This window comes from Globicephala melas, chromosome 17 (genome assembly GCF_963455315.2).
Source record: "Globicephala melas chromosome 17, mGloMel1.2, whole genome shotgun sequence".
Lineage (NCBI taxonomy): Eukaryota > Metazoa > Chordata > Mammalia > Artiodactyla > Delphinidae > Globicephala > Globicephala melas.
The window spans coordinates 63,849,538-63,875,003 of NC_083330.1; the positions used below are offsets into that span (position 1 = coordinate 63,849,538).

The window sequence follows — 25,466 nt, forward strand, 5'->3', positions numbered from 1 at the left end:
GGGCCGGGGTTGGAGTTCACTCTGATGGGACCCAAGAGAGGGCTTCATGCAGAACAGTGTCCTAAACTGATTCCTACCTTAAAATCTCCCTCTGCATGACTATCATCAAAAAGAATACAAATAACGAATGTTGGCAGGGATATGAAGAAAAGGGAACCCTCATGCACTGTTGGTGGGAATGTAAATTGGTGCAGCCACTGTGGAGAATGGTATGGATGTTCCTCAAAAACTAAAAATAGAACTACCATATGACCCAGCAATTCCACTCCTGCGTATATTTTGTAAAAAAAAAAAAAAAAAGTACTAATTTGAAAAGATATATGCACCCCAGTGTTCATAGCAGCATTATTTACAATAGCCAAGATATGGAAGCAACCTATGTGTCCATCAACAGATAAATGGATAAAGAAGATGTGATACACACACACACACACACACACAATGGAATACTACTCAGCCTTAAAAAGAATGAAATTTTACCATTTGCAACACCATGGATGGATTTGGAGGGTATTGTGCTCAGTGAAGTAAGCCAGACAGAGAAAGACAAACACAAATCACTTATATGTAGAATCTAAAAAGTACAACAAACTAGTGAGTATAACGAAAAAGAAGCAGACTCGGGCTTCCCTGGTGGCGCAATGGTTGAGAGTCCGCCTGCCGATGCAGGGGACAAGGGTTCGTGCCCCGGTCCGGGAAGATCCCACGTGCCGCGGAGTGGCTGGGCCCGTGAGCCATGGCCGCTGAGCCTGCGCGTCCAGAGCCTGTGCTCCGCAACGGGAGAGGACACAGCAGTGAGAGGCCCGCATACCGCAAAAAAAAAAAAAAAAAAAGAAGCAGACTCACAGAGAACAAACCAGTGGTTACCAGTGGGGAGAGGGAAGGGGGAGGGGCAAGATAGGAGGAGAGGATTAAGAGGTACAAACTGTTAGTCATAAAATAAGCTACAAGGATATATTGTACGCCATGAGGAATACAGCAAATATTTTGTAGTACTATAAATGGAGTATAACTTTTTTTTTTACAAGTTTTGTGTGTGTGTGTGCAGTACGCAGGCCTCTCACTGTTGTGGCCTCTCCCGTTGCGGAGCACAGGCTCCGGACGCGCAGGCTCAGTGGCCATGGCTCACGGGCCCAGCCGCTCTGCGGCACGTGGGATCTTCCCAGACCAGGGCTCGAACCCTTGTCCCCTGCATCGGCAGGCGGACTCTCAACCACTGCACCACCAGGGAAGCCCCCTGGAGTATAACTTTTAAAAACTGTGAATCACTACATTGTATACCTGTAATTTATATAATATTATACACCAACTATACTTCGATTTTTAAAAAACCTTTAGAGATTAAAAATAACATTTAATTGCTTTTCAGTACCAAAATGAATTTCAAACCATAAATAAAGCCCATCAAGAAGCAGAAAGAAAATCCCTGTGCTGCTCTAGAGAGGAAGTAAGCAGGAGGCCTGTGGAGGCTTCCAGACGGGAGATGGAAGTGGTCCGATACTGGGTTTATTTTGAAGACAGAGTCAACAGGATCGCTGATGGACTAATTTGGGGGTGAGGTAAAGAGGATTTTGGCCTGAGTGTGCCATAGAGATGGAGATGAAGAGCTGTAGACATGGTGGGGGGGTGGGCAGGACCCATGTTTGAGGGGGAAAATCAAGAGTCTGATGTTCGGCTAAACATGTCAATTTGGGTGTTGTCAGCAAAAAGACACAGCTCCCCTCTGCTCTGCTGTGCCCATCTCCTGTCCTCACCAGTGCCCTGAGGGACCCTTACCCACTGCTGATGAAATTGCCCAGCATCACTTTGTTATAAAGCAGAAACTAACACACAATTGTAAAGCAATTATACTCCAATAAAGGTGTTTAAAAAAAGAAAGAAAGAAAGAAATTGCCCAGCATGAAAATGCCTCAGAGTGGCCATTTCTGGGTGCACAGGGGAGGGATGCCCCTCCCCCGAGTCCTGCACAGGTTTGTCACCTGACCCCCTAAGCAGATAAGTGGGGCCCCAAGTCCCAGAGGGTTGCTCTTGAAAATAAGTCCATTAATTCTTCCTTGAGCCCTCTCTTCGGTGGAACTCAAACCTAGGCCAGTGGGAGGGACGGGAGAGGATATGCTATCTCCTCCATCCCCTTTCCCCCGGATGTCATGTCGGCTACCCCTGTTTCCAAACACACAATGAAAGGCCATCCTCTATGGAAGCCCATGCATTTAGATACTCAGCGTGGCCCAGCCCATCACTTCCCCTGTGGGGGTTCTGTTAACATAACCTACCTTATAATAAGCAAATTGTTCCTGTACTCCTAAATTAATATTTGTTTAATGCAATTCCAATCAACATTCTAACAGAATTTTATTTTGCAGATGATTCTGATTCATGAGAACTGATTTACATTAATAGGTGATCAGAATAACCCAGACTTATTTGGCAAAAGAAGAATGATAAAGAGAAACTCACTCTACCAGATGTTAAAACATGCTCTAATCTACAAAAAAAAATTTAAGTGAAGCAGAAGTGTAAGGCTCAAGAGCTAGATAAGAGGTACAGAACAGATAATCCAGAAACACCCTAGTATACAGAAAAATTTAATGTATGGCCAAGGTGGCTTCACAAATTAGTGAGAAATAAATAACACTATACATGCTATTGAGATAATTGATAACTTTCAAGAAAAATGGTTAGAATTGTATCTCACAGCTTACCCCAAGATCAGTTCGGTTCAAGTCCAGACAAGTTATATGTAAAAAATAAAGCCAAGCGCTTCCCTGGTGGCGCAGTGGTTGAGAGTCCGCCTGCTGATGCAGGGGACACGGGTTCGTGCCCTGGTCCAGGAAGAGCCCACATGCCGCGGAGCGGCTGGGCCCGTGAGCCATGGCCGCTGAGCCTGCGCGTCCGGAGCCTGTGCTCCGCAATGGGAGAGGCCACAACAGTGAGAGGCCTGCATAATGCAAAAAAAATAAAATAAAATAAAGCCAAAACACTCTAAGAAAACATAGAATAATAGGTCTCAGCTATCAAAGCAGGGAATCACCTTCTAAATGTAAAATCACAATGAAAGAAACCACAAGAGGAAAAGACTGATAAATTTGCCGTTTAAAAATGAAAAATTTCTCCCTGTAAAACATGAAAAAATACCATATGCAAAACTAAAAGGTAAATGACAGACTGGAAAATTTTTGCAACAAATATAGAAAGGTACTAATGTTTTTAATATAGAGAGAACTCATAAATTAATAATAAAACCACTGGGCATCACAATATAAAAATGACATAGGGACTTTCCTGGTGATCCAGTGGGTAAGACCCTGCACTCCCAATGCAGGGGTCCTGGGTTCGATCCCTGGTCAGGGAACTAGATCCCGCATGCATGCTGCAACTAAGAAGTCCGCATGCCACAACTAAAGATCCCACGTGCCACAACTAAGACCCGGCACAGCCAAAATAATTAATTAATTAATTAATTGATTTTAAAAAATAATAATAAAGTATGTTTTTTTAAAATGGCATAAATCCACAATTCACAAAAGAATACAAATGGCAAGTGAATCTTTGAAAACTGTTCACCCTTATTAGCAATCAAGAGAAGCACCAAAGCATATTAAAGCAGTTTTCCCGTATCTAATTGGCCAGGCTTTTTCATGGTAATATTTCATGTAAGCTAAGTGGTGAGTCGGGCACTCATTCACTGCCTGCGAAAAGGCCAAATGATGCAAAAACTTGGCCATATGAGTCAAGAGAATGTAAAATGTTGACCTCCTTTGACCCAGTGCTTTCACTTCAGAAATAAGGACTAAGGGTATTGACTACAATGTTGTCAGAAGAGCCAAAAATTAGGAATAAATGTCCAACAAAAGTCCAATGGCTAATTACATCATGTATGGTATATCCCTACAATGTAATGTCATGCAGCCATTTCTTAATCATGCTTTTGCTCAAAGTTTGTGAAAATGGGAAATGTTCAAGTGAAATGAAGGAACTACGATATTTGGGGCGATGTTTTTCTTTTTTATACTTTGATGCCTTTTCTGGATTTTCTATAGTGATTTTACCTTTATGTTAATAAACGAAACATTCATATCCATCTTCTAACTCCTATATAAATTCCACTCGCCAGCCCCAGGCAAGCATCTTGCTTCTGATGTACCGTCCATAAAAGCGGCTTGCGAACCCAGCCAACACTCACTGCAAGGTGCCCTCCAGCACCCTACCCACCACTTCATAAGATCTCAGTGCCCTTGTTGCTTTTCTGTATCCCTTGGTCTCTAAACATGAATGAGTGACCTGCATCCTCATTTGCTTGCTCTGGGCCCGTCCCCACTGCCCTTCCCAGAGAATGGAAGAGAAGAAAAATGTGATCTTTCACGTTTAGGAGTACCCACTCTCACACCATCTGTGCGCACCTGGGTATTTGCTTTGGGTGCCAGTTGGGCTGGGTCATGGGAGCAACTTAGAAAGAAATGCTAGTTCCTTTTGCCCTGTGAGGAAACACTGACACTCTCTTTGTTCTTGTCCCACAGGTATGATGCTGCCTCTTGTGTTTAGCCATTGGAACAGTTACAATCTTCTGCACTGAAATCATTCTGGAAACTCAAGCACCAGACTTCAGCGTTCAAGTGAAGCCAAAGCCATTGGAGCGGGGCATAAAGCCAAAAGCCTTTTATCTTAGTAGTTCCAAAACTTTCACTGCCCCTTCCCTACCCGCCCCCGTCCCCCCAATAAGCCATTGCACACAGACAGACAGCATGGCGAGCAAACGAAAATCCACAACCCCGTGCATGGTTCGGACATCACAAGTAGTAGAACAAGACGTGCCCGAGGAAGGAGACAGGGCCAAAGAGAAAGGAATCGGCACGCCACAGCCCGAAATGGCCAAGGACGCTTGGGCAGCAGAACCTGAAAACTCTTCCAAAGAAAATGAAGTGATAGAGGTGAAGTCTACAGGGGAAAATCAATCCAAAAAACTCCAAGGTGGTTATGAATGCAAATACTGCCCCTACTCCACGCAAAACCTGAACGAGTTCACGGAGCACGTTGACACGCAGCACCCCAACGTGATTCTCAACCCGCTCTACGTGTGTGCCGAATGTAACTTCACAACCAAAAAGTACGACTCCTTGTCTGACCACAACTCCAAGTTCCACCCCGGGGAGACCAACTTCAAGCTGAAACTCATTAAGCGCAACAATCAGACCGTCCTGGAGCAGTCCATCGATGCCACGAACCACGTCGTGTCCCTCACCACCAGCGGCCCCGGGAGCGGCGACAATGACCCCGGGATCTCGGTGAGTAAAACCCCCATCATGAAGCCAGGGAAACCGAAAGCCGACGCCAAGAAGGTGCCCAAGAAGCCAGAGGAGGCTGCCCCCGAGAACCACGTGGAAGGGACCACCCGCCTGGTGACAGACGCGGCCGAGATCCTCTCAAGACTCGGGGGCGTGGAGCTCCTCCAGGACACCTTAGGACACGTTATGCCTTCTGTCCAGCTCCCACCAAATATCAACCTTGTCCCCAAGGTCCCCGTGCCGCTGAACACTACCAAATACAACTCTGCCCTGGACACCAACGCCACCATGATCAACTCCTTCAACAAGTTCCCTTACCCAACGCAGGCTGAGCTGTCCTGGCTCACAGCTGCTTCCAAACACCCGGAAGAGCACATCAGAATCTGGTTTGCCACCCAGCGCTTAAAGCATGGCATCAGCTGGTCCCCGGAGGAGGTGGAAGAGGCCCGGAAGAAGATGTTTAATGGCACCATCCAGTCGGTGCCCCCAACGATCACTGTGCTGCCCGCCCAGTTGGCCCCCACCAAGATGTCACAGCCCATCCTCCAGACAGCGCTTCCGTGCCAGATCCTCGGCCAGACCAGCCTCGTGCTGACTCAGGTGACCAGCGGGCCGACGACCGTCTCTTGCTCCCCCATCACGCTCGCCGTGGCCGGAGTGACCAACCACGGCCAGAAGAGACCTCTGGCGACGCCCCAAGCTGCCCCCGAGCCCAAGCGCCCACACATCGCTCAAGTGCCAGAGCCTCCGCCCAAGGTGGCCAACCCTTCGCTGACCCCGGCCAGCGACCGCAAGAAGACGAAGGAGCAGATCGCACACCTCAAGGCGAGCTTCCTCCAGAGCCAGTTCCCCGACGATGCTGAGGTCTACCGGCTCATCGAGGTGACCGGCCTCGCCAGGAGCGAGATCAAGAAGTGGTTCAGCGACCACCGGTATCGGTGTCAAAGGGGCATCGTCCACATCACCAGCGAATCCCTTGCCAAAGACCAGCTGGCCATCGCGGCTTCCCGACACGGCCGCACTCACCACGCGTACCCAGACTTTGCCCCGCAGAAGTTCAAAGAGAAAAGCCAAGGTCAGGTGAAAATCCTGGAAGACAGCTTTCTGAAAAGCTCTTTCCCGACCCAAGCAGAACTGGACAGGCTAAGAGTGGAGACCAAGCTGAGCAGGAGAGAGATCGACTCCTGGTTCTTGGAGAGGCGGAAGCTTCGGGACAGCATGGAACAGGCCGTCCTGGATTCCATGGGGTCCAGCAAGAAAGGCCCAGACTCGGTGGCCCCCAATGGTGCTCTGTCTCGACTCGACCAGTTCTCCAGTGCCCAGGTGCCCGGTTCTTTGCCCAGCCCTTCACCAGCAATTACAAAAAATCAAGAACAGGTTCATCTCCTGAGGAGCACGTTTGCAAGAACCCAGTGGCCAACCCCCCAGGAGTATGACCAGCTGGCGGCAAAGACCGGCCTGGTCCGAACTGAAATCGTGCGTTGGTTCAAGGAGAACAGATGCTTGCTAAAAACTGGAACTTTAAAGTGGCTGGAGCGGTACCAGCAGCGGCACGTGGCGGATGATCATGGCTACGACGCCCCATCGAGGAGGGCAGCAAAAGCCGTCATCGCCGAGAGCTCGAAGAACGGGAGCGAGGGCGGTCCACAGTATCACAAGGACCCCAAAAAGCTCTGCAAAGAGGACTTGGAGAAGCTGGGCCCCAGGATGAAAGCAGGCGGCGAGCAAGCAAGAGACGGTTTGCTGGCAAAGCCCTCGGAGGCCACCTCGGACAGATCAGAGGGCAACAGTCGGGACGGCCAGGGCAGCGACGAGAATGAGGAATCAGGCATCGTGGATTGGGTGGAGGTGACGGTCGGAGAGGAGGACGCCGTCTCAGACAGGTCGGACAGCTGGAGTCAGACGGCAGCAGAAGGTGCGCCGGAACTGGCCGACTCGGACTCCGACAGCGTCCCTGCTGAGGCCAGCCAGGCCTAGACAGGTAACGCCACCTGTCCCCCCGGGAGCCAGGGCAGGAGGCTGGGTTTCTTTCTTTCTATTGGCAGAGTCGATACAGGTGTTGGGTACAGAGATATGGACACAGATCATGGGTTCTTCCTTCAAGCTCTTTTAAGACAAAGGAAGAAGAATAGGTGTTGCTAGATTTTATGTTTTTATTTGCAAGGTAGTGCTGATAGGTGACAGCATCACTGCCTGTGGCCTTTGGGGCGTCCATCCGTTCTAAAGTCTAGTAACAAGGTAACACAACACAAGGCCTGTTTTGTGTTCACTGGTGTAAGAGACAAACATGAAAGGATATGTCTTTTTCTTTTCTTTTTGGATTTTTTAAAGAATAAGTGTCTGCGTTTACTGAATAAAAATTTGGGATTGTTTCCTTTAACCTGAAAGGTTTTGAAAGTACCTGGTATTTACCTCGCCGCGGCTAAAGGAAGGTGCGCCCATGTATGTCGCATTAAGTAACCCCGCTTGTTGCTGTGCTGATGGGGTCCCCAGAGCCCCTTCAAATCTGGAAGAGACTGGTGTAAATTAGGTCTGTGGAGCCACAAAAGCCTGGGAGGGGAGGTTACCATGGTCACTAATGGCCATGTCAGCCGCAAAACGGGACGTGCCACCCAAGCCCTTGGTGTTTGTGCTTCACCAGAGGTCTGTGCAAATCAGGGCCTGAAGCATGGCAGCTTTCTTGATGGTACGTTTAGAAAAGGGGGCGGGGTGGGGGGGGATGGTAGAGAGAGGGATACAGGAGGGAAAGGTCTACCTTGGCCAAAGCCGAAGTATGCCAAGGGCAGCTTAGAACCAGGAGGGAGATGCACGATTTACAATCTGCCCGGCTTGGCTTCTCCAGAGGTCACTTAAAAGGCAATGGAAGCCCCGCGCCACCACCATGTCACCTTTAAACATAGTGAAAGGTTAAAAACCTCTAGAAAGATTGATAAGGTCCCCAAGGGAGCCCTGGAAACTACCATACCTTTTTATTTATGAACTCGGACAACTTTGGCCAGCCATGTCCCTCATTAATTCATTTATTCAGTAATAAAACGAGGCACCTGGCAAATAAATAAAGTCCTCTAGAAACCTTATTTTAGCCGGTTCCATCAGCTATTAAAAGAGCAATTTAATGAGCAGCCAATCACAGAATGCCATCAAGTCTTTCTCCTCCAACTTTGCAGGAGGAAGTGGTAACAGGCTGCGGGTGAGGAAGGTGAGCTAGTGATAGGAGGGGTTAAAGGGCATTACGCATCGCACCAACCACCCGCCTCCACCCGGCTACAACGGTTTCAACCTCCCTCTAGCCATTTTCTTGCTTCTTATAAGAATCTACCAGGGACTACCCTGGCAGTCCAGTGGTTAAGACTTTGCCTTCCAATGCAGGGGGTGCGGGTTCGATCCCTGGTCGGCGAGCTGAGATCCCACATGCCTCACTGGCCAAAAAACCAAAACATAAAACAGAAGCAATTTGTAACAAATTCAATTTTAAAAAAGGACCCTACCAAACCAGCCCATATCCCCCTTGTTGAAATGAAGGAGCAATTTTTTTTTTTTTGTCCAATCAGATTCTGCCTGAAAGCTCCTAGTTTGCCCCATCTTCCATCCCAGATTGTTCTGATGCATAAACATAAGTCTACGTGATTGCTCTTTCCACCTACCACACAGTAGACAGTTGGGTTCAATTCAATTCAACAAATACGTCCTGAGCGCCTACTGTATGTGGGCGAATGTGCTAGGCACTAGAGAGGACAGGATGAAGAAGATAGAGTCCTCCTTCACCTAGAGCTCAGTCAGACCAACAAGAAGGGAAATTGCTCTTCCTTTATTCGCCAGGGTGCTCCGTGGCATGATGGAGACATGCACGCAGGAGGGGCACCCAGGCTGGAAGTCAGGGAAGGCTTCCTGGAGGAAGGGACAGCTGACTCAGGAGCTAGCCAAGTGCACAGACAAGGAAAAGAATGTTTCAAGTGGAAGGAAGAGCCAAGCAAGGGTCCAGAGACAAGAAAAGGAATGGTGCAGCTGAGGAACCAAAAGAGGTTTGGCATAGCCAGAAAGTTGAGAAGAGGCAAACTAAAAGAAAACCTGATGGCTTTCCACAGCAGGCAAAAGTTATTCTGAACCAGTTGTGTTTGCTCAATTTGGATATAAGGATGCTAATTGTTCCTGTGTCCAGAGTGAGCTCTGGATGCATATTGCTGAGTGGGAGGTATCTAGGGATGGCAGCCCCCCAGAGGCCCCCAAGGCCACCTGTCCCCATCTTTTCTCTCCCAAACTATACCAACACCAACAGTTGACAGCGCCCATCTGAGTTGGTTGCCACTGTGCTTGACCCCCACCTGAGGCCCAAGAGAAGGAGAAGGGGGAAGAAATGCTGAAACCATAAAGAGAAGCTTTGGGGAGGGAGGGAGGAAAGAAGGAAGGAACGGAGGGAGGGAGGGAGGGAGGGAGGGAGGGAGGGAGGAAGGAAGGAAGGAAGGAAGGAAGGAAGGAAGGAAGGAAGGATGGAAGGAAGCCAGGCCTCCTGAGTTCAGAGACTGAGCTGGGCGCTGTGGCCACAGATGGTCTCATTCAATTCTCCTAGCGGCCCTGAGAGGTAAGCTTCTCTATATTTTTATAAAACCAGAAACTGAGACTCAGAAACCAAGGAACTTATCCACATTCTCCCAGCCAGCACCTCGGTTTCACTCCGGAGCCTTCGTTCTTCCTACTGCCGTTTCTGCCTCTTTATTTCTGACAGAAATTCCCCATTTCTGATTGATAGCACCTCCCACCCCTGACCCGCTCCTGTGGCGGCAGATACGTAGGGTTTTTAGAGTTGACTTTTGAATTAACATCAAATAATTCAGAGATGCAGGAACTAGTCAAGTCCCCCCAAAAAACAGGAACACCCGGGAACCGCTCTTTTATGTTTATTTATGGCGAACGCCACAAGTGTGTGCTAGAAAACATTCCTAAACAACATGCTAAGATCCACTCAACACCTGTGACATCCGATATCCCTAATGGGCCTCCTGATACTTTTCAGGTGCCACTGAATTGAGAAAGGGGCCGCCGTCTCTGTGCCGGTGGCGGCAGCCAAAAGTTCTCCCAAGTCCCGACAGAGGCACCCCTTCAAGGAAGCTTCCAACCTCGAGGGGAAAAAAACCTCTCCAAATACTTCACAGCTTTTATGAACCAAACACATGGTTCTCTTGAAATTCATAAATATTCAGTGATGTCTTTATTTAAACACATATTTATTTAGGAACCTGCAGTTGAGTGCAGTTGCCACACATATAATAATCCTGGGAATGATGCATGGTTTTGATTTCATGAAAGGTGTTATGTGATGCACATATGAGAGAGAGAGAGAGTGAGAAAAAACTTGGGTAAGCAGCTGGGCGCTGATTCTAGGATGGGATTTCCTCTGTGGGAGCGAAGCGTACCCACCCCGACCAGTTCCTCTGGCTGAAGCTTGGAAAGGCTCAGGACAGTATTTGAATGTCCAGGCTCACCCTGGCCGTGAGATTAGACACAAAGATAAGGAATCCTTCCCAAGCCTTGAACTGGGGCATCTTGATTCAGTCTCTGGGTCCAAACAATTATCGAGCCATCCACTGAGAGATCTGTCCTGGTAAGAGGCCAAAAAATAAACTCCTCCTTTCCTAAAAATGAGTCAGAATACTTGAGCCAGAGAATGTCAGACATATGCCTTGACGGTTGGCCAAACGAAATTGCCCGGCTCTGCTACCACGAAGCATTTCCATTTATTTGTATATGCCATGTGTTCAGCATTCTTCCCAGCACATCTATTAAGTCATTTACACTTCATGACAACCTTCTGAGAGAGGTACGGCTCGTTCCCCATTTTACAGAGGGCCAAACGGAGGCTCAGAGATGCTTGCCCTGGGTTGCTCAGCTAGCGGCTGGTGGAGCCTGGAGGCCCCCTCTCATCCGTCAGGTCACTGCCTGACCCAACCACCGTGGCCCACCACCTTGCCAACAGTGGCACCGCCATCACCGCCCAGGCTGGACCAATAGGACATGGTCATTTCTTAATTCTATGTGGAGTGGGAATAATACACAACTATTCACTACTTTGCTGCCTCCTGATTTCTGACAGTTTCCATCTCCTGAGAATTAGGGATGGCTTTGGGGAAGAGGGAAATCTGTGAAATGTCAGAAAAAAAATATTTTCCATAGTTCAGCTTGCTTAAAATATTCAAGGCTGCCAACATTGGATCCTGGCTACAATTTAAGATCTAGGATAGGTATACCCCCATCATCTGTTCAGATTAGCCGTCCAAATACAGATATGTGAATGGATGGATGGATAAATGAAAATGTCGTAATTAACTATTTCCCTGTCTCTCCGCAATCAGACCCTTAAAGGCAGGCATCATAGGCCATTAATCTCTGAATCCCCCAGTGCCTGATTCAGAACAGATGCTTAACAGCAGTTTATCGAACCAACCTGAGAATTAACAAAGATAGTTGGCTTCCAGTTATCCAGGATCTGGTACCTCAGTCCTTTGCTTCTCCTCATTTTTTTTTTTTTTCTATCACTCACTAGTCCCATCAGATGACAGCCATCAGGGGAGAGGAACTGGGGACAAACTGCTTTCCCTGTGCGTGGGCAGCTTGAGGGAAAGGTCTGTTGGAGAATCGATAACTAGCTATTTACTGGGTGATACTTCTCAGGGACTGTACCTTAGCCTCGCTGCCCTGGTACCTCATGGAGGGTTAACTGCTATGACTTCCTTTTACCTAATTCTGGAGTTTCTCACACTAGGAATTTCCATTGTGCTTTAGGCAGCTTGTAGTGACTTAGGAACGTAATGAAATCGAAGCCCCTCATTTTTCAGAGGAAGGATGCTAGCCCCAAGGAGTAGGAGCAACCAGTCCAGAGATGCTCATAGTAAGTGCCTTGGCTCATTCATCCATCAGTATTTGTGGAAAGCCTGCAGTGTGCCAGGCTCTGGAAGGCAGCAGTGCCCAGCATGTCCCTGCCCTCATGGAGCCCATAGTCTTTGACCAAATAATCTTCCATCAAACAAAAAGGAAATGTTGGGCTTCCCTGGTGGCGCAGTTGTTGAGAATCTGCCTGCCAATGCAGGGGACACGGGTTCGAGCCCCGGTCCGGGAAGATCCCACACGCCGCGGAGCAACTAGGCCCGTGAGCCACAACTACTGAGCCTGCAAGTCTGGAGCCTGTGCTCTGCAACAAGAGAGGCCGCGATAGTGACAGGCCCGCGCACTGCGATGAAGAGTGGCCCCCACTTGCCACAACTAGAGAAAGCCCTCGCACAGAAACGAAGACCCAACACAGCAAAAATAAATTAATTAATAAACTCCTAAATTTCCTAATTAAATAAATTAATTAATAAAAGCTTCTTTAAAAAAAAGAAATTTTGCCAGGTGACAAGATTTTTTGAAAGAAAGGCGCATGGAACTGTGAGAATATAGATTAGGGCAATTTGACCTGATTTAGCGGGTTGGGCAAGGTTTCTCTAAACAAGCAGTGGATGAATTGAAATGCAAAAGGTTAAGTAGGAGTTGGCTGGGCAGAGAAACAGTCCCGGCAGAAGAAACCACATACCCAAAGACCCTGAGACAGGAGGGAACTTGGTGCCTCAGGGAAACTAAAAGGTGACTATCGTGGCTATGACTTGTCTGAGTTCACACTTCAAGGAAGTGCCGGATGTGCAGAGTTGACATGATCTAGGACAGTGTGAAGTTCTCCTCATCCACTGAGAAATTACCTATTCTTTCCCTGTGTCACCATGTTTTCCTTTCTCAGTTCTAATTCAAATTACACCATGCCCCTTCCCAATAAAAGAAAGTTGGACTCAGAAATATGACTGAGATAAGACTGAATAAATTACAATCACAGTGCTTGCTTTTCTATCTCATGGACTGCGGTGTTATTCTCTCTCAAGTCCACAGGGCCTAAGGGAAATCCCTACAGGGAAAAGTAAAGAGAAATAGGAACAGAAAGCCAGCACATGGGAAAAGAATTCTAATTGTTTCATGCTTCCCCAAAGGTAAAGTAATAGGGAAACAGATTTTGCTGAAGAATTAGGTAGTACTTTTTAACATTCCAAGGTGTCACCAAGATAGAAAGGGACAGCTGTGGGAGCCAGTGGGTTCCCTGTCCTGGACAGTGTTCAGGGAGAGGCAGGACATCCACTTGGTGGAAACGTTCGAACAGTGGCCATAAGAAAAGGGGCCCAGTGACTTTGCAGTTTCCCCCAAAGCTAAGAACTAGTGCTCTGGGATTAAGTGACCCATCGGGCAGTTGGTTCTCTACCATGCGGAATGTCCCTGACCAAGTGGTAGGATTCCAGGTAGAAGCCCAGGGGCTTAGCAAGAGGCCACACAGTCAAAATCACTGTAATACTCTTTAAAACAAACAAACAAAAACACCTGAAATGTGAACTGTTTCATCAGTCTTGTGTAACCAGCCGCCTCTAACAGCACTGTGCTCTCTTCTTGTTTTTCATTCACTAATGAACATTTGAGTTTCCTTAGTGAGCCAGACTCAGTGCAGGGTGGGGGTCAGCAGTGAACTCTGTGGACATACATTTAAAAAGGTGAACTGAGGGTGTCTGGGAGCAGGGTCTTCTGTAGAAGCGACCTGCAGCTGGAACCTGCTGCCCAAGGGGAAGGCAATGGGGCCAGGCTGTGTGCCCTTGGTGTCCTGCATCTTCCCAGCCTCACTTTGAGAGTGCCGCCAGCTCCCACAGCCCAAGTCCTGCCCACCACTACGTAGCCTGGGAGAGGTCAGAGGAGAATTGAAGTCCAGCAGTTCCAAGGGTGCTACTGGGGCCCAGAGCCATCCACAGACATCTGGAATCACTGAAAAAGCCAAAAAGAAGTGGCTTTGTCTCCCCCTCTCCAGGTCACCCTTTGGCTTTGCAATATGTTTTCTGTGGGGCTTTTTGTTTTGTTTTTTTAATGGCCTTGTTCGGCATTTATTTTTCATTATTAATGCATATGGCTGGAGGATTATACATGTTCATCCCCATAAGACAGGGAAAAACACATTGTCATAAAAGAAATTGAAGATGATTCAAAGAAATGGAAAGATATCCCATGCTCCTAGATTGGAAGAATATTGTTAAAATGGCCACACTACCCAAAGCAATCCACAGATTTAATGCAATCCTTATCAAAATACTCATGACGTTTTTCACAGAACTAGAACAAATAATCCTAAAATTTACACGGAACCACAAAAGACCCAGAATTGCCAAAGCAATCCTGAGGGGAAAAAAACAAAGCTGGAGGCATAACCCTCCCAGATAAGACCATCTACAAAGCTATAGTAATCAAAACATGATGGTATTGGCACAGAAACAGACATATAGATCAATGGCACAGAAGAGCACAGAAATAAACCCACACACCTATGGTCAATTAATCTTCAACAAAGGACGCAAGAATATGCAATGGAGAAAAAAGAGTCTCTTCAGCAAGTGGTGCTGGGAAAGCTGGACAGCCTCATGTAAATCAATGAAGTTAGAACACACGTTCTTACCATACACAAAAATAAATTCAAAATGGTTTAAAGATCTAAATGTAAGACATGACACCATAAAACTCCTAAAAGAGAATATAGGCAAAACATTCTTGGACAAAAATCGTAGCAATATTTTCTTAGATCAGTCTCCCAAGGCAATAGAAATAAAAGCAAAAATAAATAAATGGGACTTAATCAAACTTAAAAGCTCTTGCACAGCAAAGGAAACCATCAACAAAAGACAACCTGAGTGGGAAAAAATATTTGCAAATGATGCAACCAACAAGGAGTTAATATCCAAAACATACAAACAGCTCATACAACTCAGTATCAAGAAAACAAACAACCCAATCAAAAAATGGGCAGAAGACCTAAATAGACATTTCTCCAGAGAAGACATGCAGATGGCCAACAGGCACATGAAAAGATGCTCAACATCGCTAATTATTAGAAAAATGCAAATCAGAAGCACAATGAGGTATCACCTCACACCTGTCAGAATGGCCATCGTCAAAAAGTCTACAAATAAAAAAAAAATAAAAAAAAAAAGTCTACAAATAATAAATGCTGGAGCGGGTGTGGAGAAAAAAGAACCCTCCTACACTGTTGGTGGCAATATAAATTTGTATGTAAATACTATGGAAAACAGTACAGACATTCCTTAAAAATCTAAAAATAGAGCTACCATACGCTCCAGCAACCCCACTCTGGAAAAGATGAATACTCTTAATTCTAAAAGATACATGCACCCCAATGTTCATAGCAGCGCTATTTACAATAGCCAAGACATGGTAACAACCCAAGTGCCCATCAACAGACTATTGGCTTAAGAAAATGTAACATATATATATATATATGTAATAGAATGCTACTCAGCCATAAAAAAGAATGAAATATTGCCATTTGCAGCAACACGGATGGACCTAGAGAATATTATACTTAATGAATCAGAGAAAGACAAATATTACATGATATCACTTATATGTGGAATCTTAAAAATGATACAAATGAATCTATATACAAAACAGAAACAGACTCACAGACAGAGAAAACTAACTTATGGTTACCAAAGGGGAAAGAGAGGGCAGAGGGATAAATTAGGAGTACGGGATTAACAGATACACACTACTAAATAGGAAATAGAAAAGCAGGAAGGATTTACTATATAGCACAGGGAACTATACTGAATATCTTGTAATAACCTATAATGGAAAATAATCTGAAAAAATATTTATATATATATATATATATATATAACTGAATCACTTTGCTGTACACCTGAAACACAATACTGTAAATTAACTATACTTCAATTTTTAAAAAACTGTCAGATGGAGAACCACCTTAATATTGAGGTTTATCTAAAAAGCAAATTTTTACATATTTTTATTACTTTCAAATAAACTGACAGCATAGTTGCTAAGATATTTTATAATTCATCAATAATCGGATTGTTTAAAAATTATTTGTTACAGAAAAATCACCGTGATAAAATCAACTTCTTTTTCTTCTAATAATTTATACTTGATATGCGTTATAAGAGTGTAATATTAATAGGCAAGATAATTCAAGCAGCCTGACTGATCTCATTAACTAGTCATCTTCAAATTCAGAAAACAAAAGAAATCAATAAATAAAAATAAAAAGCAAATTTTTGCCAATCACTTAGAGAGACAGGGTTCAGTTTTCTGTACATGAGAGAGAGGAGAGAGAGGAAATGTGTAAATTCGCACACACACAGGTGAGCTGACTTACCCCTAAGGCTGTAATTTTGCACCTGGCTTTCCTCAAGGAAAAAAGGAAGCAGTATTTCTGGAGTACATGTATGCTTTGCACACCTTGCCTGTTGCCCTCCCAGCAGCCGGCTGACGATGAACTGTGGAAGTGAGGCTCAGGGAGGTTAGGTAACTGACCTCGGCACACAGCTCCGAAGTGGCTGACCCTGGATCCAGCTTTCTCTGACTCCATGGCTCTTTCCTCCCTGCTCCACGGCGGAGACCACAGTCCTGTGCTGAGCTGACGTTCCTCAGCCTGGTTGGGAGAAGGAAAAATCGCTCTTTACCCACCTTTGGCCTTGTTTTCCTGGAGTCTTGAGAACTGTTCGCATGGACATCCACCCACAGGCAGCCTCCTTTCCGAAGACGGTGAAAGACCCAGTTTGCTGCGGGAAATCCTGTTCGGAGAGCACAGCGGGAGGCCGGCTGTGGTCCATGTGCACATCCTGGGTGCGTGTGGCTCTGCATGGGATCAGCGGTAAGGCACGTAGTCCTCTTCAGCTGCCCGGGACCGCCAGCCTGTCTTTGAAGCAGACCTGCGCGCTCCTGTGCCACGTGACTCCCTGCAGCGAGCAGCTGTGAACGTAGGGCAAGGAGGGTCAGGTGTGGCGAGAAGCAGTGAAAGTTGGATTGACCGCAGTAGAATCCAGGTTCCACCACTTACTACTTGCCTGACACCATTTAATCTCGCTAAACCCCCATCTCTTCACTGCAGGTGGGCCTACCTCCCGGGTTACCAGGTTACCAAATGAGATGAGCCATATCTGCACTTCGCCTTGGGCCTGGCACATAATAAGCATGAGATATATTTAAGCTACTCTCACTGTTGTCACAACCATGATCGTTATTGCTTTTGACTCTGCCACTGAGCAGTCATGTGACCCGGGGCAATCGCTTTTCCTCCCCCGAGCTTCCTTTTTTCTTTCCTCGTGAAATGAGTGATGTTGGCAGCATCACCTATAAGGATCCCTGTAGCTCTTACGATCCGGTGACATTTGCTGGATCACTTTTGGGTGGTACCAGATCCCAAGGACACCCTGGAATCTGGTTTCATCCACAGACGTTTCTTTTGCAAGCTGTTTCCTTAACTCCGATATTCAGTCTTATTGTCGGGAGCATTTAGGGAATGTGGGTACATTTGACATCAGACATTAAGAATGACGAACAATAGATAACCTGCTGCTGCCTTCGGCTGAGAAGTCTGGCATTCTTGCTCTTGGTCCTCTGCACAAGAAAAACACCAGAACTTCTCAGGGCCTTCTCGGCTACTTAGAGAAGTGACTGAGCAGTAACGCAGCCTTACCAGGAGGGAGGCAAAGAAAACGCCAGTGTCTTCAGGAAGCTACAGATCTGATCACCTTCCAGCCTGTCATGGAATCCTGACTACGTCCTTTACAGCCCGGAGCCCTCCCCCTGGATTCGTGCTCAGGATCCTTGGATCCCAGGAACCCACAGAGGAAATGGAGGTCGGCCTTAGTCTCCTGAGGCTGCCGTCAAGTACCACAAACGGGGTGGCTTAACCGACAGGAATTTATTCTCCCACGGTCTGGAGACTGGAAGTCTGGTGCTGGCAGGGTTGCTTCCTTCTGAGGGCTGCGTGGGAACGTGTGTTCCTTGCTTCTCTGCTAGCTTCTGGCGGGTTGCTGGCAATCCTTGCCTTATAGATGCAACACCCCAATTTCTGCCTCCGTCTCCCCATGATGTTCTCCCTGTGTCTGTCTCCGTGTCCAAATTTCCCCTTTTTATAAGGACACCAGCCCTATGGGATTAGGTCCCACCCTAATGACCTCATTTTAACATTGATCGCCTCTGTGAAGGAATTCCCAAATACGGTTACGTTCTGAGGTACTAAGGGTTAGGATTTCAACATATCTTTGGGGGTTGCAAGGACACAATTTAACCCATAAGAAGGTCCTTGGACTATTTTCATTACTTCAAAGTACATAAGAATTAAACACGTCTCCATACTGACTCAGTAAACACTGTTTAAGGGCACAGGCTCTGGAAATTGCCTGGGTTGGAATTTTGGCTCTGCCATTTTCTAGCTGTGTGATCTTGGGCAAGGTTTTTAGCTTCTCTGTGCTCAGTTTCCTCACCTGTAAAATGGGAATAACAATTTTATCTACACCTGAGGGTTGATAGAAACATTAAATTAAAAAATACACTTAAAATTTCTCATCTTATTATGATTATTTTATATCCTATTTGGAAAGGGTTCCATCTAACAAATACAACAAAAGCACGTGTAATATTTACCACCCGCCTGGCACTATTTTATATGCTGGTGCATATATCAACTTCTTATCACAACTACTTTGTGGATGCTACTATCACCCCTGTTTTACAGAAGCAAAAACTAAGCCCTAGAGAGATTTTGACGTGTGTAAGGCCCCATGGCCAGTACAGAGAGAACTCCTGACCCAAATCCAGGTGTGTCTGATTCTGAGGCCTTTTAGGAACCATTGTGACTGGCTGCCTCTCCAGGAATAAGAAAAGGGTCTTGTAATGATGAAATGAATCACCTCCTTCACTTGCCCAGAAAGTCATCCTGTTTTCAAAGGCCTTATTCTGAAGGCACTTCCCATAATGTTAGACTGTGGTCAGGAAACACACTTGTTTCTTTAAGACAGGGCGTTTGTCTCTCCTCCAGGCCCCAGGATGGCTTTGGAAGTGTCTCCACAGGAGAGCCAAGGAGAGGCCACCCCCAATGCCTTGCACCCAAGGAATGATGGTCACCTCCCTGACATCTCTGGTTTTGTGTTGTCCTTCTAGGGAAGTCCACCAGAACTGCTGTGCTGATGAAGGGGACACTCTGTCTTCAAAGAGAGAAGAGAACTTCTGTCCCTGGCTGTGGGCCACCCTGGCCAGAGACTCCAAGTGCAACGCCTTCACTCGTACACACCTCCCTGAGGCCTGGTGGGAATTGTTCATAGTGCCAAAGTCCTACCACTGCGTTTTCCATGGGTCCTTGTAAATTGTTGGTTCCTGTGCCCAGGCCCCCGCCTCTTGCTATACTGGAACCGATTTGTACAATGTGGGAAAATTTTGTTACCTTTTTAACCAAGGGCAACTTCCTTTTCCAGCACTACCATCGTAAGGTATTTTTCCAGGAGGGAGGGCTGATCACACGTGCTTTTCTCTTTTTTCCTTTCTTTTTTTTTTTTTATTTTATTAATTTGGGGGAGGGGGGATGTTAGCATTAGTGCCATTATATCTACTGGATTTTAGGTAGGGAGAGTTCATTTTTCAAGGTAGTTTGAAATTTGGGAGATTTCTTCAGGGGAAAGGGCTGGGATTCAGGCATCTGTCTTAACTTGGAGAGGGTTTTACAGATGACAGATCTTCCAAATCAAATCCATTTCTATTTCTTCCCCAGCCTCCTCTGGGGGTCCCTGTTTAACCACACACAAGGCCTTCTGAACTGCCACCAGGCCGGTCTGGTTTTTTTGATGGCCTGGGCTCAGACCTCGGGCCGAGCCAGCACCCGGAGAACTGGGTGGCGGACAGCTACCCTCTGAGCCCCTTTTTAGTGACCAGCAGAAAGGGCTCTCCCGGATGCACTAGCATCATCATTACTTTTGTGAAATTAAAAGAGAAAGAGATCTTCGTGTCTAGATGGTACAAAGATGAACAGCTCTGGTTTTCGTCTCCGTTCCTAGCTGCCTCTTCTCAGTGTGGTATTGGACAAGAGTTCAGCTTGAAGCTTCACCACGAATTGCTTTTTTTGTTTGTTTGTGTGTTTGTTTTGGGCCAATTTTAGTTTCCTGAGTGCACTTTTTTTTCCCTCAGTTAGTCCTAACTTCTAAAGAAGAAACACCAGGAGACGTATCTGGTGTAACGTTGCAGTATGAGCTGTGTTTGCAGTCCCTTCCCCTGCCCACACTGCCCCTCATTTGAGTACACTGCACAAATCAAAGGTTAGGGAGTTTGGAGAAAAAAAACAATTTTTCTAACTTGTTGCTCATTTGTTGTAACTCAATAAAGCGAAGACTACACACTTTTATAACCTTTTCCTCTGCCCCTGGCTCTTCATTGCTGTCTGGCTCCCAGGGCACAGCCTGAGGCTTCCAACTCACGCATCTGTTTCAAATCCGTTATGATCACACTTCCCATCTTCCGTCCTGGTGAGGCCTGACAGCGCCGGTGGGACTGTAAAAACAGGGGGTAAGTGTCGACGTGGGAACCTTCATCACATCTCTGTGACATAGAAAAGAAGTGAGTGATCGGCCCACGCTTCTCCGGGGTCTTCACACATAGACTCATAAAATGCTGCAGAGAAGAGCACAGGCGTGGGAATGAGACCTGCCTGCAGGCCACCGCTTGCTCTCGGGGGACCTCAGGCAAGTCGCTTCTGTCCCGGGTTGCTGGTGACTGGGACACTGCCACTTCTCCGAGAAGGCCGGCTTCTGTGTCTCTGACCCGGTGAGGTTTAAAAAGCCCCTCGTTGTTCATAGGCGACCCTCATTTAGACCAGTGCCTTTCGAGCTTGAGCAGGTAGCGGAATCACCTGGAAGGCTGGTTAGAGTTTCTAACTGAGTAGGTCTGGGTGGACCAGAGAACGTCCACTGCTCCCAGGTGAGGCTGGTACTGCCAGCTCGGGGTCCCAACATTGGGAATCTCTGGTCTAGATGTTTCATTTTCACAGGGACTTATAGACTTTTGGGCAGTTTATCCACCCCTCAGCCTCCAAACTCTCCCCATCCACCTCCCCCGCTGCAAAAAAAACCAAAAATCCAACCTGCACTTTTCTTATTACAAAAACAAAAGTGCCAAGTGGCTGTAGCTGGCTCATCTCCCGCTTCCCGCCTACGCTGCCTTTCCTGTCTGCGCTCCGAGCCGTGGACCATCCGCAGACCTCATCTCCTCATGCTGTCCTGTCCTTCCAGACCATCAATGAACGTCAGCCCATCCCAGCCCCCTCCAGCTTCTCCCTGGCAGGCAGCTGCCTTCCCCTCCTGCTAGTTACCACCCTTGCCGTTCCGCTTGCCACTCTCAAGCAATTTAAGTAAATTCTTCCAGCAAGGCAGCAGGAGATGCTATTAAATGCCTGAAGAAACCAAAGGGAAAACCTTGCCAGAACTTTTGTCTTTTTATTTTTAATTTCTGCACCAAAGAGAAAGCTTTGCTAATTGGTTGCAATGAAAATACACAGGGAAAACAGCTGTGCTCTTTTAAGCACGCAGCAAAATATGACAAGCTACATCTCCCCCCCTGGGAATGATCAAAGGGTGGCAGAAACTAGGAGAGGGGTTCTTAAGGGGAATACACGGACAGGTGAGGTGGAAGAGAGCCGTGGAGTGGCGTGAACAGCTGCTGGTTTTGTCTGCCCCGTACCTCTTTGCACTACATCTCTTCCTTTAGGGTTCACTTGTCTCCCCTTCTGTTCATCTGATTCTGAGGGGCTGCCCATCACGGTGACCCGCTCCCCTCCCACAGGACAAGCCTGGCGCTCCAGCCCCCGTTCACCGAGCTGGGTGCAGTGTGATGCAGGCGCACTCAGATGCTGGGAGAGAGCTCCCTTTTTCCATTGAGATGACGAGTGTGATCTTAGCCTGGAGCCACCAGCATCCAAACCTCCTGCCCGAGAGAGGAAGCCAGTCTGCAGGTAGCAAGAATGAGGCCGAAAACTCAAGAAAAGAGGCAGAGGAGCAACGGAAGAAGAAAGAGATGATGGTGGCAGTGATGATGGTGGTGGTGATGACAGTGGTGACATCATTTGAGTCCCTGGACCCTGCCATTCCTGAGGCCAGCTCCCTATCTTTCCAGTTTCATAAAAACCAACATATTTCTCTTTTTGACTTAGGCTAAAAACCTTTTGAATTGGGTTTCTGTTGCTAGAAACTCAGCATTCGGATGGTTTGATGAGATTATGAGATAAAAAACAAAGGAAAGACAGCAAGTGTAAACAGCCCCATATAGCTGGTGGCTACTATACTGGATGTCCATCTCTAAGTCCTTGCTACTCAAGTGTGTTCCCTGGATCAGAAGTGGCAGCATCACCAGGGTGCTTGTTAGAAATGCAGAATCTCCAGCCCCTACCCCAGACCTGTTGAATCATAATCTGCAATTTCACACCATCCCCAGGTGACTCAGCTGTTCATTCAAGTTTAAGAAACTCTGCTCTGAAGGCTTTGAAGGGCTCCTCGCCAGCCTCTTCCAGCACACTGAGGGCTGCGGGCGAGATGTGATACACCACAGAGCCTGTTTTCAGAGTGTAGACTCCAAGGCCTTGGGGAGCAGGAAGGCAGAGGCAGCAACAGGACGGAGATCACGTGGTACCCCAGGTGCGGGTGCCCTTGTCCTTCCAGACCACCTGGTGCACAGCTACTTCTAGCCAACAGCATGCGGAAATGACAGCTCTCACTGGCCTGCCACAATACAAGCTGGAGAGAACCGGGAGAGACGTCAGTTCCCTCCTACTGATTCCTGAAAGCTCCCATCTGGAGCGCCTAACAGCTGGATGTACTTACAAACCACAGTAGAGGCACCATAGTTACCCCTGGGCGCTTGATCAATAAGAATGAATAAAAAAGACATCCAAGTACATCCCATGACATGTTGCAAGTTGGGTATCCTATAGAGTGTAGGAGGCGCATTGCCCTGGACTTTGAGGAAGGGAGATGACAAAGGTCTCCATCAGTAACTCGCATACCCTCTCCCAGAACCAGCCCCCAAAGCATTACAGACTGCCTCAGTCTGGATCCTTGAGAAAAAGAGACAGAACACTTAAACTGGGAAATTTAAGGGAAGTGCATTAAATGGATGTCCACACGGTGTGGGCAGGGCTTGGGGAAGCCAACAAGGGAGGATGTAGAGATCTTGGCCTGAAGGGGTAAGGGATGGGGCAGTTACTGGAACCTGTAAAGGATACATGCCTTCAATAAACCATGGTGACCCGGCAGGGGGAGAATCTGGGGAACAAATACCCTGACATCATTCTCCTCCTATCCTCTGCCCTCCTGCCACTTCCTCCCAATGGCCAAACCCAACCAGAAGTCAGAGGGTAAGGGGATCTGTTGGTCCAGTCCATCAGAGTCTGCCTCTCATATGCCCCACTCATGGCGAACATTAATAATCAACTGAAGCGCCTTTGGCTGCTGGGATTGGACGGCCTTCACAAAACTGAACACAGAGCCTCACCTTGAATCTATTAACCTTGGAACATGAGACGACACATTGGGTGGGTGCCCCTGGTTGCCTAGCTAGTATCCATTCCCTCATTCTTCCTCACTAACAGAACCAAGATATTGCCCAGGCACTGACATACCCCAGTCCCAGGTCAGAAACTCAATTGCCCTTGCAGCCAGGAGCGGCTAATGAGATGCACACAGAAGGCTCTTGCATAGCTGGTGCCTGTCTTCTTCCTCCCTTGTTCTTACCTTGTGTGCACTGCTTATCTTGAGACTACATCCTTAATAGCTTCTTTGAGCCCCTGAACCAGTGCCACAGCTGAAAGTTTTCAAACGTCTTGACATGTGAGAAAAATATCTATTCGTTTAATCCACCACTCATTGCATTTGTCTGATACTTGCATTCAAATGTGCTCGTGACACAAAACTTTTGTGCCATCCTTAGACTGGATAGATATGAATCCTCTCACTCATGCATGAGTTCATTTGTACCTGTGCCAATTGCCAGGTGAGAGATAAGTTATGTATAGCCTCCCTCCTCAAGGAAACTTGATATATATATATATATATATATTTGGTTTTTTGGGGTTTTTTTGCGGTACGCGGGCCTCTCACTGTTGTGGCCTCTCCCGTTGCACAGCACAGGCTCCAGACATGCAGGCTCAGCGGCCATGGCCCACGGGCCCAGCCGCTCCGCGGCATGTGGGATCTTCCCAGACTGGGGCACGAACCCGTGTCCCCTGCATCGGCAGGCAGACTCCCAACCACTGCACCACCAGGGAAGCCCCTTGATCTGTATTTTGAAGGATGAGTAGGAGTTGGCCAAATGGATAAATCAGAGGAAGGCACAAGATGCAGAAGTGAGAGTGTATATATAAAATGTCAGGGTGTTACATAGTAGAAATCCAACAAGGAGGCTATAACGTGTAACAAAAGAAGAAACCATCAGTTTTCAACAACCAACTTTGAAAAGCAACCAAGTCACACTGATTCAAACCCAGTCATAAAAAAACAGAAGTGATTATCCACTTGGAAAGACCCTGAATAACTGCCAAAGAATTACGCTATTTGCTTGTATGATGGGAAATCAAAAAGTGTTTGGGATTTACCAAGATGAGTAAAATGTTGTATAAAACTGATGTAAAGTGAAACAAAATACATTCGAAGTCTTTTACCTTGGACTTGCCTCCCATGGCTGAGTTTGGGTCACAAACCTTGGGATCAGGTCCATCTCTCCAAAGGATCTCCCAACTCCTTACCCAGTCTCTTCCTCTGCCCACTCTGGTCTGCTTGCTGATTGGTGAGCACTCCCTGGGTCCACACAGTTTCTCCTCTCAGAATGTGCCCCTTCCCCATTTCTTCCAGTCCCAGTTGAAGTTTCACCAGACCAAATAAAGGTACATCTTGGGTGACAGAGAGGCTGGATTTAAGGAAGACACACATATCCCAACTGGCTCTCTGGAAGCCCTGCTGCACTGAACTCCTGCATCAATGGGATGTAGTTCTAGATCTAACCACATATGGGTTAGTTGTTCAGTCTCCTCTTTGTGTTATGCTCCTCCTGGCCAGGAAATGTACTGAACATCTGTCCAGTGTTCCTTCCCCATCTCTTTCAGCAACACTCACACCCCTTCCCACTGGGAGAGTCTTCTACAGACCTGCTCTTTCCCTGTGTCAACTCTAAGATGTTGGTGTGGCACCAGCACAGGACAGGATCCTTCTGTCCATGGGTAGTCATGTGATTCAGGCCTAACCAATTGTAGCACTATCTCTGACCTCAGTGAGTGCCCAA

The 25,466-nt window shown here is 47.1% G+C and overlaps 2 protein-coding genes across 9 annotated transcripts in view; one reads left to right on the forward strand and one right to left on the reverse strand.

Annotated features, from left to right (window-relative positions):
• ZHX2 (zinc fingers and homeoboxes 2) overlaps positions 1–20,504 on the forward strand; it is a 172,636-nt gene extending 152,132 nt beyond the window's left edge. For all 5 annotated transcript variants that reach the window (XM_060287684.1, XM_030875703.2, XM_060287686.1 and 2 more), the window contains 2 exons: positions 4,518–7,263; positions 19,317–20,504. In XM_060287684.1, the coding sequence (XP_060143667.1) occupies positions 4,743–7,259 (2,517 nt within the window). In that variant the 5' untranslated portion in view covers positions 4,518–4,742 and the 3' untranslated portion in view covers positions 7,260–7,263; positions 19,317–20,504. The remainder of the gene's footprint in view (positions 1–4,517; positions 7,264–19,316) is intronic.
• Positions 1–25,466, reverse strand: part of DERL1 (derlin 1) — a 125,068-nt gene that overhangs the window by 42,941 nt on the left and 56,661 nt on the right. For 2 of the 4 annotated variants that reach the window (XM_060287688.2, XM_030875707.3), the window contains exon 8: positions 16,683–16,800. In XM_060287688.2, the coding sequence (XP_060143671.1) occupies positions 16,683–16,800 (118 nt within the window). Of the gene's footprint in view, positions 1–2,719; positions 2,939–16,541; positions 16,801–25,466 lie in introns of those variants that run through there. The other 2 variants (XM_060287689.1, XM_030875704.2) reach the window with 2 other exon arrangements.